Below are 20,380 nucleotides of genomic sequence, written 5' to 3' on the forward strand. Positions count from 1 at the left end.
ATAGAATATTATACGGGGTGGTCATTAAATTTTATAAGTAAAATAAAATTTGTTTACTAATTAAATTGAAAACTTAAAAACTTTCTATTTTACAACAATAGAAAAAATAAATTTGAATATATATATATATATATATATATATATATATATATATATATATATATATATATATATACAGGGTGTATTCATTTGAATTTGGTAAAAGAATGTAAGTGTTTTTTTAATTAAAAAAAAATTTGAAAGTTTTATATATTACGATAATAATAATAAATATAAATTTATATACAGGGTGGTGAATAAAATTTCTTCAAAAATTTATCGTTTTCTAATAAATTAAACATAAATTTTTCAAAATTTTCTACTTTGCAACAAAAGAACAAAGAAAAATAAATTTTCATAATAACGGGGTGGTCATTAAAAGTTGTGAATAAAATATTAAAGGTTTTTCTTTTAAATTGAAAAGAAACTTTGAAAGTTTTTTATATTATTACAAAAATAGTAAAAATAAATTTGAATTTATATATAGGGTGGTCATTAAATTTTGAGAATGATATTAAAGGATTTTTTAAAAATTGATTTACCCCAGAGAATCACTGTAAAAATCTCCATCTCTAAGAAGTAAATAATCTTTTTTGGGCCCTAGGGAGTAAAGTAGCATTTTTCAACCCCATAGAGTAAAGTTAAGCCAATTTACCAATGCTATGGTACTACTTACAATACTTAAAACCGATATTACTTACCATTATTGAAAAAAGCGTTTTTTTATATTGTAATCTTAACTATTTAGTGTATATTAATATTTAGAAAATAAAACACATAAAAAAATTTAATAAATAAAAAAAGTATGAATATTTTTTTATCCTACCTTTAACTTTTCGTAGATGAATGTCGGCATTTTGCTGGTCACGCAAAAGAGGATGAAAGAAGGTATAGACAAGATCGCTTTGCGATATTTCAGGCGCCATTTTAAAGAGACTTAGAAGGAATTTTTCAATGTCTGCCCGACGTTTGTCCGCTACTTGTTTTATGTTTGATCTACCAACGCTCATTCCGCTCGATAAACTGAAAAAATAAAATATCATTTTAATATTAACAAACATAGCATTAATATTAAACAATAAAAAAAATATAATAAAAATTTAATCTTTTTTGAAATTTTTTTAAAAAATATTTTACATCTTTTTTATCACCATTGAGAAAATATATTTTTATAATATATTTATAAAAATTTGTAATATAATATTAAAAGAAAATTACCGGTCATGAATTAATTTTTTCGGAGATAAAGAAAAACTCAAAAATTATTTAAAATTTCAATTAAATTATTTTCTAGAAAAATTAACTAAAATTCTTTTTTTATTCAACGATCTTTAATATTTTTGAGACAGTTCCTTAAAAATTCATATATTTCAAAAGAAATTAACCTAAAACTAAAATATTTCTAAAATCCACTTGAGAATTACTTTTTGTAATTTTTGTAAATTTTTGTAATTTTGAATCTGAAATAATTTAATTTTGTATTTGCTTAGAGTTTTATTAAAATATTGGAAAATAATTGAATTATTTTAAAGAATTTTATAGAAATTTTGTGAAAATAATTAAATTTTTTTTGAGGAATTTAATTAAAATTCTATTAAAAATAATTGAAGTCTTGCAAATTTTTTCGACGAATTTAATTAAAATTGCATTGAAAATAAATAATTGAATCTTGTGTGAAGCATTTTATTAAATTATATTTAATAAACAAAGATATAAAAATAATTAATTTCTTGATAGGAATTTAATTGAAATTGTATTGAAAATAATTAAATTCTTACATATCTAGAATTTTATCAAAATTTTTGAAAAGAAATTGAAATCTTTCGAGGAATTCAATAAAAATTGTATTAAAAATAATCAAAATTTTTTAAAGTAATTAATTTTTTCCAAGAATGTTATTAAAAAATTTTTATCATAATTCAATTCTTTCTAGAAATATTGTTAAAATTGTTTTGAAAATAATTGAATTCTTACGGTAAATAGTTGTTGGAAATATAAAGACTTTAAAATTAATTAATTTATTTATTTATTAAATTTATTAAATTGAATATTTTCTTTTTTTAAAAGCTGTTCGATTGGACAACAAAATAATAATAATAATAATAATAAAGTCAATAAACAATAATAATAAAGTCTAAAAATAAATTAATATATTTTTAATAAAATTTAAAAAATCCGGGCGTTATCGACCAAATAATTTTTAAATCCAGATAAAATCGAAATTAGCAAAAGATTAGATTACACTTGTAGAGAAGACATATCCAAAGTTATTAAAGGAATCAATTTTGTCCGATAAGATAAGTGGACTATATTGATTTTTTTTTTTTTTGTGCAAAAAGCAACAAAAAAAAGTGAAGAGAGAAATAAAACAAAGAGGAAAAATAACGAAGAATAAAAGTAAAGTCTCATTTAAAATATGAAAATTTTCGGTCTACTGTAGTTTTACTTCATTTAATATTTTAAAAAAGTGAACTATTGCCGAGAAAATATTTTAAAACGGTCAAATAAATAAAACAATAGTTTATAGAAAACGATAGTTTATAAAAAAGAATATTTATAAAAAAAACAATAGTTTTAAAAAAATATATTTCCAATAATGGGATCAACCAGTTCACATTTGGAAATGACAAAAACAAGCAAAGACAAAAAACAAATGTGGAATCCTGAATTTTATCGTCCTTACAATGATCTCGAGAGAACGAAAAATTTTTCATCACGAAAGTAAGACGCATTTTAATATAATTATTTTCATTTAATTATTTTTCTTTTTGTTTTTATTACTATTTCATTTTTTTTAACCTTTTTTTTACTTTTGCCACTTATTTATTTTATTATTATTATTATTATTACTATTATTATTGCTGTTTTTATTTTATTACTTCAATCTTTTCACTATTATTGCAATTTTTTATTCAGTATTTTTATAATTATTTTAATACTTTCCTATTTACTTTTGGAATATTTATTATTTTTTTTATTAATATTATTATTACAATTGCAATTGTTTGGTTATTACAAAGATTTTTTTATTATTAATACTGCTACTACTTTTAAAAAATTTCTTTCAATATTAATATCACAGTATTATTTGAATTTTTAGTTATTTATTTCATTACTGATTTTTTGTTACAATAATGACAACAATAAAAATAAAATTCAAATAAAAATTTATCCAAAAAGATAATATTCATATTTTCCATAATAATTATTATATTTTCTGGCCTAAAATTTTTTTGGTATTTAATGAATTTTTTTTACGTAACAGAAACACAAGAGAAGACGTTAGAACGGAAGAAAATCGAACAAGAATTTGAATTGGATTATAAAAGAAATTTCCCTCTGTTAATAAAATAGAATATTCAAGTTTTTACTTTTTTTTTCTAAATTATAAAACAAAATGTAATAAAAAAAAGAATTCTAATATATGCTGTTCTTTTTTTCTCTCTCTTTTTTTCTAAATTTCTATAATTAATATTCTAACCTGACAACTTTGTTATTTATTTCCTGTTTTAAAAAATGTAAAATTTTATTTTTGACAAATTTTGGCAATTTTTTTCTTTCTTTTCAAAATCAAATTCTTAAAAAAAAATCTTACCTGACTATTTGGATAATATTTTCTTCTTTGGTTTGAAATTTTATTTTTGACAAATTTTGGCAATTTTTTTCTTTCTTTTCAAAATCAAATTCTTATAAAAAATTTTACCTGACAATTTTGATAATATTTTCTTCTTTGGTTTGAGATTTTATTTTTGAACAAATTTGGCAATTCGTTTCTTTCTTTTCTAAATATTTTTTTAAATTAAAATCTTGAAAAAATCTCACCTGACAACTTTGGCAAGTGGAAAATGAATGCAAAGTTTTTGATAAAACTCGCAAAATTCTTTGTAAGTCCGAAATAGATAGGCCGGATCTGCTTGGCCCTTTCTCTGTATCCTGAGAATGTACATGTAATATTTTTCTGGATCGTAACGTTTCTGATATCCATGAACTTGTACACTTGTTAATTGACCCTCTTGTTGCATTCTAAAGGAAAACGAAAATAATAAAACAATTAGAAAAATCAAACTTTATTAAAAAAAAGTTTTAAAACTTCAAATTTTCCTTTTTCTATATTCATCAATATGATTTCATTAAAAATTTTATAAAAAATATTTAACTTCCAAACAAATTACTTCAAAGATTTTAATAACATTTTTTAAAAATAATTTAATTCTATTAAGAAATTTAATTAAAATTGTATTCAAAATAATGTGACTCATTGAATTAAAATTGAATTTTAAAATAAAAATTTTAAATATAATTAAAAACTTTACAGAGAAATTTTATATAAAGATATCAAAATAATTCAATTCTTAACAGGAATTTAGATAATTGAAATATTGTATTGAAAATAATTAAATTTTTACATAGAACTTTATCAAAATTTATTAAAGGAAATTTAAATCTTTCGAGAAATTCATAAAAATTGTATTAAAAATAATTAAAATTTAAAAAAAAAATGTTTTTCAAAATTTTCGAATGTAATTAAACTTTTTCCAAGAATTTTATTAAAAAATTTTTTAACATTAATTCAATTATTTCTAGAAATTTTATTAAAATTATTTTTAACATAATTCAATTCATTCTAGAAATATTATTAAAATTGTTTTGAAAGTAATAAAAATTTTAAAAAGAATTCTATCAAAATTTTCGAAAATAATTCAATTTATTCCAAGAATTTTATTGAAAATTTTTTAACATAATTCAATTATTTCAAAATATTTTAATAAAATTGTTTTTAAATAATTGAATTCTTTTAGAATTTATAAAAATTTTCAAAAATATTTGAATTAATTAGAAAAAGTTTAATTAAAATTTTTTTAAATAATTGAATTTTTTGCGAAATTTTATTAAAATTTTTGAAAATGATTGAATTGTTTGAAAGAACAAATTTTACTATAATTTCTTTTACAAATTTTGCTAAATTTGTAACAAAATAATTGAATTATTGAGAATAATTTTATTATTTAGGAAAAGAATTGAATTTTTTTACCGAATAATTTAAAATTTTTAAAATTTATTGAATTATTTCCAACAGTTTTCTTAAAACTTTTTTAAATAATTGAATTTTTCAAAAAAATATTATTAAAATTGTATAAAAAGTAATTAAAATTTTAAAAACAAATTTATAAAAATTTTCGAAAATAATTAAATTTATTCCAAGAATTTCATTGAAAATGTTTTCACATAATTCAATTATTTCAAGAATTTTTATTAAAATTGTATTGAAAATAATTGAATCACTACATAGAAATGTATTATATTTAAAAATAATTAAATTGTTTTAAAGAATTTCATTAAAATTAATTAAATTCTGCCAAGAAATATAATTTTTTAAAAATTGACAAAATTCAATTCTAATAAACAAATTTTATCAAAATGTTTGAATTTTGAAAAATTGAATTAAAATTGTATTAGAAAAAATTGATTTCTTTCGTGAAATTTGACAAAATTCTATCAAAATAATTGAATTACTACAACAAAATTTATTATTTAAAAAAATAATTTAATTTTTTTGCAAAATGTTTTTCATTTTAGAAAGTTCATTGAATTATTTCTATTTCATAAAATTTTTTGAAAATAATATAATTTTTCTAGAAATTTTATTAAAATTGTATTAAAAATAATTTGAATCTAAGAAATTTGCTATTTTTTAATATAATTCAATTTTATTGTTTCGAGGAATTTCAGTAAAATTTATTAAATTCTTCGAAAAAATATAAATAAAAAGAAATTCAAAATAATTCCAGTGAGCAATTTTTTTCAAAATTTTTGAAAATAATAGAAGTCTTTGGAAAAATTTTATTAAAATTCAATTGAAAATAATCAAATTCCTGTAAAGGAATTTTTAATTTATTTTTAGTTTTTTTATTTATAAAAATAAAAAAACTTGGAAAAATACAAATTCAATTGTTTCGACGAAAATTTAAAAATTCTTCCCAGAAATATAAAAAATTGAAATTTGCATCATAATAAATTACCTAAATAAATTAAAAAATAAAATTTTGCTTTTGTAATAATAATTAAAAATAAAAAATCAACTTACGTGTAAGTTCGTGGAATAAATGACAAGAGTTCACCGTCATTTTGCTCGCCGGAGAATCGTAGCTGCGCCAAATTGTGCAAGAAAAAATTGAATTGAGTGAACCAACTTTTCAATGAACTCTCAATCATTCGTGCAAATGTTGCTGCAGCCTCGGGATTTGTTTGTCCAGGAAGCAATGCCTTTTGCACATAACTCACAGCATCCATTGTGACACCAGGAATTCCCGACGATGTCATCTGTAAATTAACGTATTCACTTGTCGTTAAATTCACATAATTCTTCTGCATTGCAAAACCATCAACATCATCATCATTATCACATTTTTCGTTCAATTTCATTTTTTTCGTCTCGCTATTACTATTAGTATTATTATTTTTCACATAAAAACCCTCATAGGCGTTGTACTTTCGAAATTTTATTAACCGCGCCATTTTATTATTTAAAAAGTTTTCTTTTTATTTCTGTACTTTGGAAAAAAATTATCCCCGCACTTTTAATTTTATTTTTATTATTTCACTTTATAATTTTCTTTATAATTTTTCTTTTTTCTTTTACTTTTAAATTTTTACTTTTATTTCTGAATTTTGTTTCTACTTCTGTTTTTTGATTTTATTTTACAATTTTGATAGTATTTTTATTTTTCACTTTCCATTTTTAAATTTTATTTTCACTTTTGCTCCTACTTTTATTTTTTAATTTTATTTTCACTTTTATTTTTAAATTTTGTTTCCAACTTTATTATCCTAATTTTTCAAATTTATTTCTACTTTTATTTTACAATTTTTGTAGTAATTTTATTTATCAATTTAGTTTTTATTTTCGTTTTTTGATTTCACTTTTACTTTTATTTTACAATTTTGGTTTTAATTTTATTTATCAATTTTGTTTATATTTTCGTTTTTCGATTTTACTTTTATTTTTCAATTTGGATTTTACATTAGTTTTTTTAATTTCGTTTTGATATTTTTTTTTACAGTTTTATATTTGACAATTTAGCTCGTGTTTCAAATTATTTAACGCAGTATAACAAAAGTATGCAACGAGACTATTTAGATTCTCTAAAATGGGGTTGGGATATGAAAATATGTATTCGTTTGGGGAGCGATAGTGCCAACCGCAGACTGATAAAATTTCCGATAAATTCTTCCGCCGTTTTGTTTCATTGCTGTTTTTTTCTTTCTCTTTTTCAATTATTACATTTCTTCAATCAAGCATTTCAATTCGTAAAATTTACTTTCAATTTTTTAATTGTAAATATTGTTAATTCTTTTCATAATTAATATTTAAAAAATATTTACTTTCTTTAATTATTAATTTTTTTCCTGAGTAGTTTTATAATAATTTGAAATTTTGAATACTATCAAACAAAAGAAAAAGATAAAAAGGAGGAAATCCTTTCTTATCATTTTCTTTTGTTTGGATAGTTTTTATTTACTTGCATGAAATTTTGTTTATTTCTTAGTTGTCTTCTTATTTTTCTTTTTTGAACGTAATATTTAAATTTAATATTGAGAAAAAAAGGAAATAATTACTTACCAATCCAAACAAGTGGAGAATCAAATTTCCGTGTTTTCGAACAACATTAAAAGCCTGGCAACATAAATCCACAAAATGATGGAATTTCGCAGACGGTTTATCGCCACCGTTAATCACATAAGCCATGTCCGAAGTTAAAACAAACGGTGTTCGGTCGCTGAAAATAATTTTTAAATAATTATTATAATAAAAAAAAATAATAATTCTATTTTATTAATACAAAATACGGTTAATGTTATTTATTTTATAAGAAAAACTAAATTTTCTTAAAATTCTTTTGGAAATATTGGAATTTTTTAGAAAAAATTTACTCAATTTTTTTAAGTCATTGATTTTTTTAGAAAAATTTTACTAAAAAATTTATTTTTTTAATGATATTGAATTCTTTCGAACTATTTTAATATACGAAAATAATTCAATTTTCACGACAAATTTTATTAAAATCTTTGAAAATAATTGAATTCCTATGAAAATTTCATTATTTATAAAAAAAAAATTAATTCTTGTGAAGAAATTTGTTATGTATTTACGAAAGTAATTTAATTCTTTTGCGAAATTCTATAAAATTTTATTAAAATAATTGAATTACTGACAAAAATTTTGTTTTTTATGAAAAGAATTGAATTCTTTAGTGAAACATTTTAAAATTTAGAAAAAAAATTAATTCTTGTGAAGAATTTTATTATTTACAAAAATAGTTAAATTCTTTCGATAAAATTTAATTGAAAATAGTTTAATTCTTGCGAAGAATTTAATTATTTATAAAAATAACTGATTTCTTGACAAGAATTTTATTAAAAAATTCCACTAAAAATAATTGAATCGTTTCGGAAAAATGGTATTAAACTATTGAAAGTGATAAATAATAATACTTAAATAGTTATTAATTAATTCAATAAGTGAATTTTTTTTTGAATTTTGAATCTGAAATTATTTAAAAATTAAACTTTAAATATTTAAAAATAAAAATTTGTTAATTTGCACAATAATAAAAAAATTAAACACCGTGTTTCGCGCGGTGTAATAATATTCAAAATACCTACAAAAAAAATTGATAGTTGTAATTAAGAAAGACTTACCGTTTGAAATTGCCGAACATTTGCGCGTCGCCCAGAAATTTACCAAAATCAATGTGAAACAAATGTCCCGATGTTTTGAGCATAATATTATCATTGTGCCTATCACAGATTCCCAATATATAAGTTGCGACACTATAGCCAGCGCACGATGCAGTAAAATTTTCCACCGCCCGCTCATATTCCAATTCGGAGGGATTGTGCTTAGCGAGCCATTCGGCAATTGGTCGATCCTTAAATGACCCAGTGAGTCCAAATTCAACTTGAATTTTCCTCAATGTCTCGGCGTTTGAGACCATTTCGATCATTCCACGTTTATTGCCCGTTGGCACGCAGGCGAATGTAACCATTTTCAAATCGAGACCCTCCTTTAACCAAAGTTTATCCATTATCCGCACCATTTGCAGTGTCAACATGTCTTGCTGCAAATCATCTCCAACCTGTGATGACAGAAAAAAATATATCAATTTAAATTCGAATTGTCAATCAATTTTTTTTAGAATTTTTAGAATTTTTCCATTTTTCAAATTTTCAAATTTTCAAATTTTCAAATTTTAATATTAATGAAAGAATATTTTTTCACTTAAATTTTAATAATGTAAAATTTAGAAAAACGAAATATTTATTTATTTATTTATGAACTTTAATTGATGTAAATTTAAAAAAAAACAATTTAATTAAAATAAAGAAGGAAAAATTTACCTTGAAAATTGCAGGACTGAGAACATCGTCGCAGGAGAGAAAATTGATTTTCAATGGAAGTGTGAAGGAAGGAAAATAGGAGCAAGTTTGCACGTTTATTCCAAAGACTTGTCGACTTGGCGAGAGTGGTAAACAAGTGCCGTCATTATCAGCTAGTTGACCATTAATATTTTGTAATCCTAATTTTAACGTGTCCATTCTTAACGATTCTTTGGTATTTTTTATGTTCTCTGCCACTTCGTGGAGATTCTAAGAAAAAAGAAAGAAAAAGTTTTTAACAATTTTCCAATTTTTTTAATTAACTCAATAGTTTAGAAAATATATTTAAAAATATTCCACTTTAAACACAAAAATAAAAAATTTACTTTACTAAAATTAATAAATAAAAATAGAAGAGTAAGTAATTAGAAACAAAAAATAAATTAGTAACTAATAAATCTAAATAAAATTTCTATAAAATATAATTTTGATTTGTTAAAAAATTTATTCTTTTACTTACTTTCACTAAACATTGTTGAGTAAGAAAACTATTCCTCAGAGATTCACCAATCACAGCTAAGAGTGCTCGCAACATAAGTTGCAATCGTCTATAATATCGAGCGAGACAAAGACTTTTATCATCATCTAAAGACGTCTCTGCGGAATTCTGCAAAAAAAAAAACAATTTTTTACGTAGTAAAATTTATCCATGACGAGTTTTTCATCTCTGAAACCTCTTAAAATTGTCGATAAAATAGAAAAAAATTCACATTTAAAAAGAGAATAGAAAACTAAAATAAAAATAAAAAAATAATAATTAAAAGAAGTAGAAAATAGTTTTAAAAAATAAAAAAAATATTTAGAAAAATTAATAAAAAAAATAATGTAAAATATATTGATGAAAAAAATTATAAAAATAATTTTAAAAAATGTTGATAAAAATGGATAAAATACCTGAGGACTTAATCCAGGTAGAGCTTGTGTAAGTAGCCAGTAAATATGATGAGCCACTCTTGGAGAAAGTAAAGTTCTTTCGAGTAAAAATTTTGCGAGATGACTCGCTTCATAAGTTTCGTGTTTCAATGCCTGTAAAAGTTGTGGTAAATAATCGACAAGCTCGTCGTTACTCAATTCTCGTATCCAACTTATCGCCATCTCTCTAACTTTCATATCCGGAAAACTGTATCAAAAAAAAGTAAATAATAGAAGATTAAAAAATTTACAATTATTCCTTTTTTAAAATTATGAAAAAAGTACATTTTTCTCAAAATAAGTATTTTTTTTTGCAAATAATTCAAGTAATTCTTTCAAATATGGATTTTATTATTATTAATCATTTCTAGTCAGATTTTCAATCAGAAAAAATAAATATTTTCCTTTCGAATAAATTCCATTTTTAAACGAATATCCATTTTTTTCGAATAAATTTTATTTGACTTTTTGAAGAAGATTTTTATTCTCACCATGGAAGAAGTAATTGGAGAGCCTGAACTGGAGGCAATGGTGTCCAGACTCGCAGCGAGGCGTGCAAATCCGGAAGACAGGCCCAATCCCAACTGTGAGCGGCGAGCAATATTTTTGGTAGAGCTTCCGGACGATCGTGCAAATAATGACGCTTTTCCCAAAGAATTTCCCTTTCGTCAACAGGAGGTCTAAACAATTTTTAAAAATATTAATAATCTAGACTTTTAAAAAGATGTAAAACATAATTTTTTAGCATTAAGGAAATAAATTCTATTCTATTCTAATAAAAATACAAAAAAATACCCTGAACTAAATAAAATTATCATCTAATCTTTCAATTAAGTAGTAACAATTTTTTTTTTTGCTAATATTTCAAACGTTATCTCACCTAGAAAAAGTGTCTTGCTGTGTAATATCGAGTAACAATTCCTGCGTATTTTGATCAAGGGAATTGAAATCAAGAGATTCAATATCATGATCGCGAAGTTCAGACGGAAATAGAACTTTCCCTCCATAATCGGGAAGTTCTAATCCAACTATCGGATGAGTATCACCGTGGGGATGAATTCCAGGCGCTGGTGCCGGTCCCAATCGTTTGTCGGCCGATGCCGGCCACAGGGACAGAAAGAAGCTTCCTTGACTCATTGCACTGTAAAAAGAAAAATTGTTTATAATTTACTCAATAAATTAATTACTTTTAAAAAATCCAACTAAAAGAACTTTTAAAAATCTCTTTTTTAATTACTAACAATTGTTTTTTTAAATTATTAAAAAAAGATTTAAAAACCATCCCGCTTACCCATCATAATCGTAGAATTGAATTGCTCCCCAACCGAGTTCTTCTTTTTGCATTGCACCTTCATTAGAAGAATTATTTTCATGTTCCGTTGGTTGTAATGTACGACCATAAAGAACAAGAACTAATCTTGCTTCCCTTGGAACTTGACAAACACTAATTCCTCGGAATTCCATCCTGAAAATTAAATAAAAGTCACTTATTAATTAATTAACTAATTATCTATCTATTACTATTTAATTTTTCCAAAAAGTTTAATAAAATTCTTCAAAAAAAAATTTCAATTATTCTCATAAGACTTTATAATTTAATTGTACATTGAATAAGATATAGAAATAATTAGAAATTAAAAGATAAGTTTTTTCTCACCATGAATTGAATAATATTCTTTTATAGAAATTCGAGCTAACTGTCATTGGTTCCGAGAGAACAGGATTTCCCACTGGACGTGTCCCATGAAATATTTGAGCAGCGACAATATAATCGTCATGATTCCACGTTGCCGGTATTCTGTGAAATGCTCCAACGCGCACGAGAACTGTATCGAGCACTTCTGACGAAACCAAAGTATCTGCATTCGAAAAATTCGTAAAACAAAAATTAGTCAATTACACAGATTAAAAAAAATACACAAACTGAAAAATTCAATCCAGATAATTTTAAAAAAAATTTCAATTGAGATATAAATCAATTAATAAACAAATTTCAATCGAAATGAAGCAAACAAACAAAAAAAAACATGCCAAATACATCAAATAATAGAAAAAAAATTCAATTGAAATAAATCGAAGTAAAAAAATAGTTTAAATTAATAATTTAAAAATAACAATTTAACTGTTTAGATATAAATAATTTAAGAATTTGTTTTTGCCTACTTGTGGGAAATTCTCCTCGACTAGTTAATTGAAAATCAACTCTAAATGCGTGACAGTATGTTTCAACTAAATCTTGAATAGCGTCACGAATCTTATGACAGTGCGATGAAATGAGTTCGGGAAATTTTGTGCGCAGCGTTACCACCGAATAATCGCCGTCCTCATGTAGAATTTCAGGATTTTTACATTCAATATTTGTCGTGTGCACTTGCGGTAGAAATTTACAGCAAGCATTGACAAAATTATCAACGGCCTCTGTTATTTCATATGTCTCAATATTTCCCATTAATACACAAACTGCCTTCACCGCTTGAACAACACTTCGCGGCTGTAATTGTGGCAATAAACTCGTGCCATGATTTGTCGTTGCTATTTGTACTGCAGCATTTTCAATTCTCTCCAATTCCTTTTCGACCGTTTCTACAACAGAAAATAGAAAATTTATTACTATGTTAAAATTATGACAGAAAAAAAATATTTTTTACTAGGAAAATTATCACTGAACAAACATTTATTACAAAGAAAATTATGATTAAAACAATAGCTATTTGAAAATTATTTCTAAAAGAAATATTAATTACTAAGAAAATTATTTCTGAAAATATTTATTACTAGGAGGAAAATTACGAAGGCTTCGCACTCATCTTTCCATAAGATTTTGCAAAAGAATTCAATTATTTAAAAAACAATTGATAAAATTCATCCAAAATTCAAATATTCAAATAATAAAACTCGTCGAAGAATTTCAATTATTTTTAATACTTTTTTAAATTAATTAATCGAAAAAATCAATTATTTTCATAAATAATAAAGTTTTCAATAAGAATTCAATTATTTGAATAAATTTTGATAAAATTTTTGTCAAAAATTCAATTATTTTCATAATTTATAAAATTGTTCTCAGGAATTCAATTATTTTTCAAAACTTAAAAAGAATTTGTTACAAGAATTCAATTATTTTCATAAATAATAAAATTCTTCTCAGAAATTCAATTATTTTTGAAAATTTTAATAAAATTCTTTGCAACTATTCAATTATTTTCATAAATAATAAAATTCATCTGCCTGTTTTCAATTATTTTTAATATACAATTTTACAGGAATTGCTTAAGAAATGTAATTAGTCTTTAAATTTTAATTTCAATTCCTCGACAAAAACAATTATTTGAAAATATGTTTTTTTCTAAATTCTTTGTAAGAATTCAATTATTTACAAAAATATTAGAATTTTTCACAGGAATTCAATTACTTTCAAATATTTTAATAAAATTGTTCGAAAGAAATCAATTATTTTAAATACAATTTTAATTCAATTTTTTTGAAATTATTCAATTACCTATTCGTTTAGATTTTAATAAAATTCTTCCCGACAATTCAATTATTTTGAGGCATTTTAATAAAATTCTTTCTAAGAATTCAATTATTTTTATAAATAACATTATTCATCACAAGAATTAAATTATTTTTAAAAGTAATGAATTTCTTCTTGAGATTCAATTATTTTAGAAAAATCTAATAAAATCGTTCGCAAGAATTCAATTATTGTCAAAAATTTTAATTGACATCTTTGTAAAATTTAATTATTTTGAAAAACTTTTCGCATATTAATGATTTTCAATATCTACTATTTTCATAAAATTTCCAAACAGAAGTCAATATTTAAAATTTTTTTGAAAAAATCTTGGTAAGAATTCAATTTTTTTCATGGATTGGATAAGAAAAATTTCTCAGGAATTCAATTATTTAAATTAGAATTTGTATTAAATTAGTCAAAAAATCAATTATTTAAAAATTTTTAAAAAATTCTTCGCAAGAATTAAATTATTTTTACAAATATTTAAATTCTTTCATGAATAATAAAATTCGTTTGCAGAAATTTAATTTATTGGCAGGATAAGAAAATTGAAATCTGGGAAAGAATTTAAAAAAAAAATTTGTTGGAAATAATTGAATTGTTTCGAGGAATTTGAATTGAATTTCTTTTGTTGATATTTATTAAAAATCGTAAAAATAATTGAATTTTTTCTAGCAATTCAATTAGATTTCTATTTAAAATAATTCAATTCTGTTAAGAAATTTTGTTCAAATTTTATTGAAAATAATTTAATTTCTACGAAGAATTTTATTAGTTATGAAAATAATTCAATTTGAAGTTGATATTTAAAATAAAAGTCTGATTACTAAAAAAAAATCTATTACAATTTGAAAATTATTACTACGAAAATTGTTACTAAAAAAATATTAAAATATTAAAAATACTATGAAAATAATCAATAAAAAATATTTTTATTATTAAAACTTGTTGAAAAGAAACAAAAGGTGTGGAACTAATTCCTTGATAATTTTTTAATTATTAAGAAATTATTTTTGAGGAGTTAAATAAATTCGAAATATTGTTAAACACTGAGAAAAAATATGAATAAAGTAGAATTTTTGTTTGTATTCAAAAAATACTCACCAAGTAAAATAAGAAGAGTATCGTAAGAAATAGGTTGAAGCGGTTCATTCGGTAATAAATCTTCCAAAGTAACACACAGATCTCGATTATCGTCTTGCAGCTGTAAATAAAATTACAAAAACTTTTAGCAATTGTGAATATTAATAATTAATAATTAATGGAATCGTAAATAAATAAATATTAAAGAAATTAAATAAATAATAAAAATAAATAAAGAAAGTAAATAATTAATAAAGAAATTAAGTGAATAACAAGGTGAATAATAGAGAAAGTAAATAAATAATAAAGTAATAAATAAAGAAAGTAAAAAGATAATAAGAAAAATAAGTGAATAATAAAGTAAATAAATAAATAACATAATAAATAAATGATCATTGAAAAAAAAATAGAAATACTTTTTCTATTTTTTTTTTTAATCAAAGAATAAAATTGCAATTAAAATTCTCTTCCGTTAATAAACAAATACTCACTGTCCTGGCGATTGACTGCTTTATTTGATCGCGTACCATTATTGCTAATTCAATATCCTTCTCTAATTTAATGCACTGATGAATGTATTCGTACTGAGCTAATGTTGTATTCGGTGCGAGAAATTCAGACAAACCCCAAACTCTCAAACAATAAATATTGTTCTCCATATTTACTGTATTATCTTCATCCAACGAACAAGCTACAGTGAATATGACATGTTCGATACTACTATTAACTGAAAACAAAGAATAATTCAAATATTAAACAACTGCTTAATGAAAAATTACAAATAAACCATTTGCTAAACAGATTTAATAAAAATTTAATTTTAATTTTTTTGGTAATCAAAAAAACGTTTTTTCTTTTCAATTAAAAAAATTTTTTAAATTCAATTAAAAAAAATTTCGATAAATAATAAACTCACCATCACAGGTAAACGTTACGGACGGAAGTGGATCTTTCGAGTCACCAGATATTTGCGAATGTACAACGAGCTTTATACTCGTCCCTTCGGGATATAAATTTTCCATTATTGGACTAATCACGTGACCGATATTTGTACTTGGATTATTGAACGGAAATTCCCCTGCAAAAAAACAATAATTATTAAAAAAAAAAAAAGAAACGTTAAAAAATTCTAGATTATATTTATGATGTTTCGGTTGTTTGGATTTAGAAAATTTTAGTTTAGATGTAATTTTTGTTTAAAGTAAATCCATGATGCTAATAAATAAATTATTTTTATTTCACTAAGATCATGGATTTACTTTAAACAAAAATTACATCTATTGTAGATTATATTTCGATAATTGAGAATGTAAAATGTAGAAAATTTAAATTACCTCGCACTGATTTAACCATTTTATGAAACGCCTGTAAATCGCAATCGTGAAGGGAGACTCGGGTCTTTACAACCGTCACATTTTCATAAAGTCGCGTTTGTCGTTTTTGCTGAAAAAAAATGGGAAAATTTCTTTTTAGTATTTTTACTAAAATATTTGTATAATTTTTTTGTTATAAAAAATTGTTGATATTAAAATCTGTTTTTAAATTTATGAAAAAATATTTTTAAATTTATGAAAAAAAATTTTTAAATTATGAAAAAAAATTCATTAAATTATTAGGTACTTAAAAAAAGAAAAAGTTTAATTACTCGACGATCAAGTGATGTTTTTCTTCGTTCAATGGTGTTCCAGGCAGATGAATTTCTAGGTGGCAAGGGCGGTGGGGCTGCTGGCGAAACGGCCGGCGATTTTGCCGATTTTTCCACCGCCGCGTAAACTGGATCGGAATTAACAGTTTCACTTGTGCTGTACATGTAGTCAAACGGGTCAAAAGGATCATAAACCGAACCACTGTACTGCGACTCGACTTCTGCAAAAAAGAAAACAAATTTTTCATTTCGCTAAACTAATACTTTTCACTTCAAAAATTAATATAATACAGAAATTTAATGTTATTTTTTTGTATGTATTTGAATTTTCGGAAATGTGTAATCAAAAATATTGAAAATAATTGAATTTTAGAAAATTAGAATAAAAAAAATTCTGAGAATTAATTTTGTTCAAAAATATTTTAATATTATTTTTACAACCTAATTTTCATTAATTTTAATTTTAATTTTTATACTTGAAGATTTTTCATTAAAATTTATGAGAATTTAATTATTTCCAAAATTTTCAATTAAAATTCTTTAAAATTTAATTTTCAAACAATTGTAATAAAATACTTGAAGAAAATTATTTATTTTCAATTAAATTTTACAAAATTTCAATTATTCAAAATCTTTTTAATTGAATATTTCAAAAATTTAATTAGAAAAATTATTCAAAAATAACTTTTCAAAGATTTGTCTATTATACTTTTTATACTATTAAAAATCGAAATAAGTTGCATAATTTTCGAGTCTTGAAATTAGAAATTGAAAAATATTTATTTGAAAAGTGAAAATTATATAATTGGAATTTGAAAATTAAAAAAAACTATGATTGAAATTTAAAAAGCAATTGAAATGTAAAACTAAATTCCAAAATATATAATTGAATTTTGAAAATTTATTGAAATGTGAAAATAGATTCAAAAATACAATCAATTGAAAATTGAAAATAAATTCAAAATATATAATTAAAACTAGAAACAAATTTTAAAGAAAGAAAAGAATTTTTTAAAAAACAAATTTTTAAAGAAAAAATTAATTTTACAAATATTAAATTACCGTCTTTCGATCCTCTTGAAATATCTCTAATTTCTTCAGTCTTTACGAGTAAAGGATCAAAAGCCTCCAGAACGCTGACTCGAACATTCGATTTGTCCTCTAAAGATTCGTAAGCGCTCAGATCAATGAGATTGCTATTCGGTTTTTTTTCAATGACCTTCAAGACACTAAATTGATTTTCATCAACGGCGTATGGAACTTTTGAGACACCAGTAGTAACAGGTGAAGGAATTCCAGGCCGATAATTCATCGGCAGTGGAGGAATCTGTAAATGAAAATGTTAAAAAATTAGACATTTTTTTATATTGTAATATTTCACACAAAAATCGTTTCAAGTGCACTCTAAAAGTGAAATTCAAAAAATTTTCTCTATTTCTTCATTATCCACTTTTCCTAAATAAACCCCGAGTTTTCAAGTTTTATTTTATTTTGAAAAAAACTCAAATTCTTACTTCTTTTCTTGAAATGATTATAATTAAAAAAGTCGAAACAAAAAAGAATAATTTTATTCCAACGAATAATTAAATTAGAGACTAAAAAATCAGAATAAGGAAACAAATTGGTTTTTTGTTTATCCTTTTTTTGGTCGTAAAAAGAAAGTGCACACGAAAAAGGATAGAAGACACTTTTTGATAATTAAAAACAAAAAAATTCTATTGTCGCTCTAATTAACAGAGGCGCAACTATTTCAAAAAAAAAGAAAATTTGTTTTCTAAATGCCAAGAAAAGGGAAAAATTGTGTAAAAATTGTTAGAATTTTTCAACTACTCCTCTAAAGTGAAAAATACCTGCATGAAGAAATAATTTGTAAAAGTATTGAAATTCCAAGCGGGCTAAAATAAAAATTTGTCATTAATTATTTAACACACGGAAGAAAATTATTAGATTTTCTATATAAGAAAGAAAAAAAATATTAATTGCATTATTAATTAATATTAATTTCAGTTAACTAAAATTAAACGTATTATTTAATTTAACTAAAAATTTCGAATCTAATAAAATTGAATTTATTCAATTTAATGAATTTTATAAGAAAATATTTATACATTTAACTTTACGTTTTCTACTTTCTTCGTTCTCTTTTTATTTTTATTTAATTATGAAGAATTTAAAAAAATATTTAAATACATTCTGACTTTACTTTTCATATTTTTTTCGTTTTTTTTTCTATTTTTATTGCATAATAAAAAATTTTTGTGAAATTACCTGTGGAATTGGCTCAGAAACATTATTGGAAACGCTTGTCGCTCTGGACATGACGGGACTGATTCCTGGCGTACCTGGAGTACATGGCGCTGTGGATGCTTTCGATCCTGGCGCCGGCGATGGTGACTGATAACGAAAGTCCCGCGGTTGATAAGCGGCTGCCGAACTATTACTTCTAGACACTCTCGACGGCCTCCTCAACAATGCCGGATGTGTATCCCATTTTGGTTCCACTGGCGCTTTTCTTTAAAATAATAATAATTATTATTATCATTATTATTATCTTATTAGTACATATCTTTAAAATTATTGATTTTACAATTATTATCTTGTAAAATTCATTACTTTCACTACTCTAGATACATTAATTATTTACCTATAAAAATAAAGCAACAACAAAAATAAAATAATCAATTCACTCTACATTAATTTAAAAATTATAATTAAACATTTCGAAAAACCGAATTTCTAAAAATTCAACATTTTTTATTCTTTTTTATGGCATTTAGCTTCACTATATTTGGGCTCTTGAAAAATACTTTACTTATTTAATAATCTCCACTCTTTGGTAAAAAATCTAAAATTATCAAAAAATCGAAAAAATTCAAAAAACCGAATTTGTTAAAATTCAACATTTTTTCTTCTTTTAGATCGCATTTAGCTTCATTATTTTTGTGCTCTTGAAAAATACTTTACTTATTTAAAAGTCTCCACTGTTTGGCAAAAAATCAAAAATTATCAAAAAATCGAAAAAATTCAAAAATCCGAATTTCTTAAAAATCAACATTTTTTCTTCTTTTAGATCGCATTTAGCTTCATTATTTTTGTGCTCTTGAAAAATACTTTACTTATTTAAAAGTCTCCACTCTTTGGTAAAAAATCAAAAAATCGAAAAAATTCAAAAATCCGAATTTCTTAAAATTCAACATTTTTTCTTCTTTTAGATCGCATTTAGCTTCATTATTTTTGTGCTCTTGAAAAATACTTTACTTATTTAAAAGCCTCCACTCTTTGGTAAAAAATCAAAAATTATCAAAAAATCGAAAAAATTCAAAAATCCGAATTTCTTAAAAATCAACATTTTTTCTTCTTTTAGATCGCATTTAGCTTCATTATTTTTGTGCTCTTGAAAAATACTTTACTTATTTAAAAGTCTCCACTGTTTGGCAAAAAATCGAAAATTATCAAAAAATCGAAAAAATTCAAAAAACCGAATATCTTAAAATTCAACATTTTTCTTCTTTTAGATCGCTTTTAGCTTCATTATATTTTGGCTCTTGAAAAATACTTTACTTATTTAAAAGTCTCTACTGTTTGGCAAAAAATCTAAAATTATCAAAAAATCGAAAAAATTCAAAAAACCGAATTTCTTAAAATTCAACATTTTTTCTTCTTTTAGAACGCATTTAGCTTCATTATTTTTGGGCTCTTGAAAAATACTTTACTTAATTAATAATCTTCAACCTTTGGTTAAAAAT

General features: G+C 22.8%; 1 protein-coding gene across 1 annotated transcript in view; it reads right to left on the reverse strand.

The window, feature by feature from the left end:
* Positions 1-20,380, reverse strand: part of LOC122504859 (phosphatidylinositol 4-phosphate 3-kinase C2 domain-containing subunit beta) — a 41,555-nt gene that overhangs the window by 12,679 nt on the left and 8,496 nt on the right. Inside the window, exons 4-23 of the mRNA XM_043616166.1 lie at positions 18,903-19,146; positions 17,697-17,961; positions 16,635-16,855; positions 16,324-16,432; positions 15,906-16,067; positions 15,481-15,716; positions 15,011-15,110; positions 12,553-12,972; positions 12,047-12,248; positions 11,681-11,854; positions 11,270-11,530; positions 10,881-11,069; positions 10,372-10,597; positions 9,938-10,084; positions 9,439-9,687; positions 8,740-9,176; positions 7,661-7,817; positions 6,125-6,360; positions 3,862-4,062; positions 866-1,062 (exon numbers count right to left, since the gene is read on the reverse strand). Coding sequence (XP_043472101.1) covers positions 866-1,062; positions 3,862-4,062; positions 6,125-6,360; positions 7,661-7,817; positions 8,740-9,176; positions 9,439-9,687; positions 9,938-10,084; positions 10,372-10,597; positions 10,881-11,069; positions 11,270-11,530; positions 11,681-11,854; positions 12,047-12,248; positions 12,553-12,972; positions 15,011-15,110; positions 15,481-15,716; positions 15,906-16,067; positions 16,324-16,432; positions 16,635-16,855; positions 17,697-17,961; positions 18,903-19,146 — 4,433 coding nt within the window. The remainder of the gene's footprint in view (positions 1-865; positions 1,063-3,861; positions 4,063-6,124; positions 6,361-7,660; positions 7,818-8,739; positions 9,177-9,438; positions 9,688-9,937; positions 10,085-10,371; positions 10,598-10,880; positions 11,070-11,269; positions 11,531-11,680; positions 11,855-12,046; positions 12,249-12,552; positions 12,973-15,010; positions 15,111-15,480; positions 15,717-15,905; positions 16,068-16,323; positions 16,433-16,634; positions 16,856-17,696; positions 17,962-18,902; positions 19,147-20,380) is intronic.

Source organism: Leptopilina heterotoma, unplaced genomic scaffold, assembly GCF_015476425.1.
Source record: "Leptopilina heterotoma isolate Lh14 unplaced genomic scaffold, ASM1547642v1 Lhet_112, whole genome shotgun sequence".
In the NCBI taxonomy this organism is placed as follows: domain Eukaryota; kingdom Metazoa; phylum Arthropoda; class Insecta; order Hymenoptera; family Figitidae; genus Leptopilina; species Leptopilina heterotoma.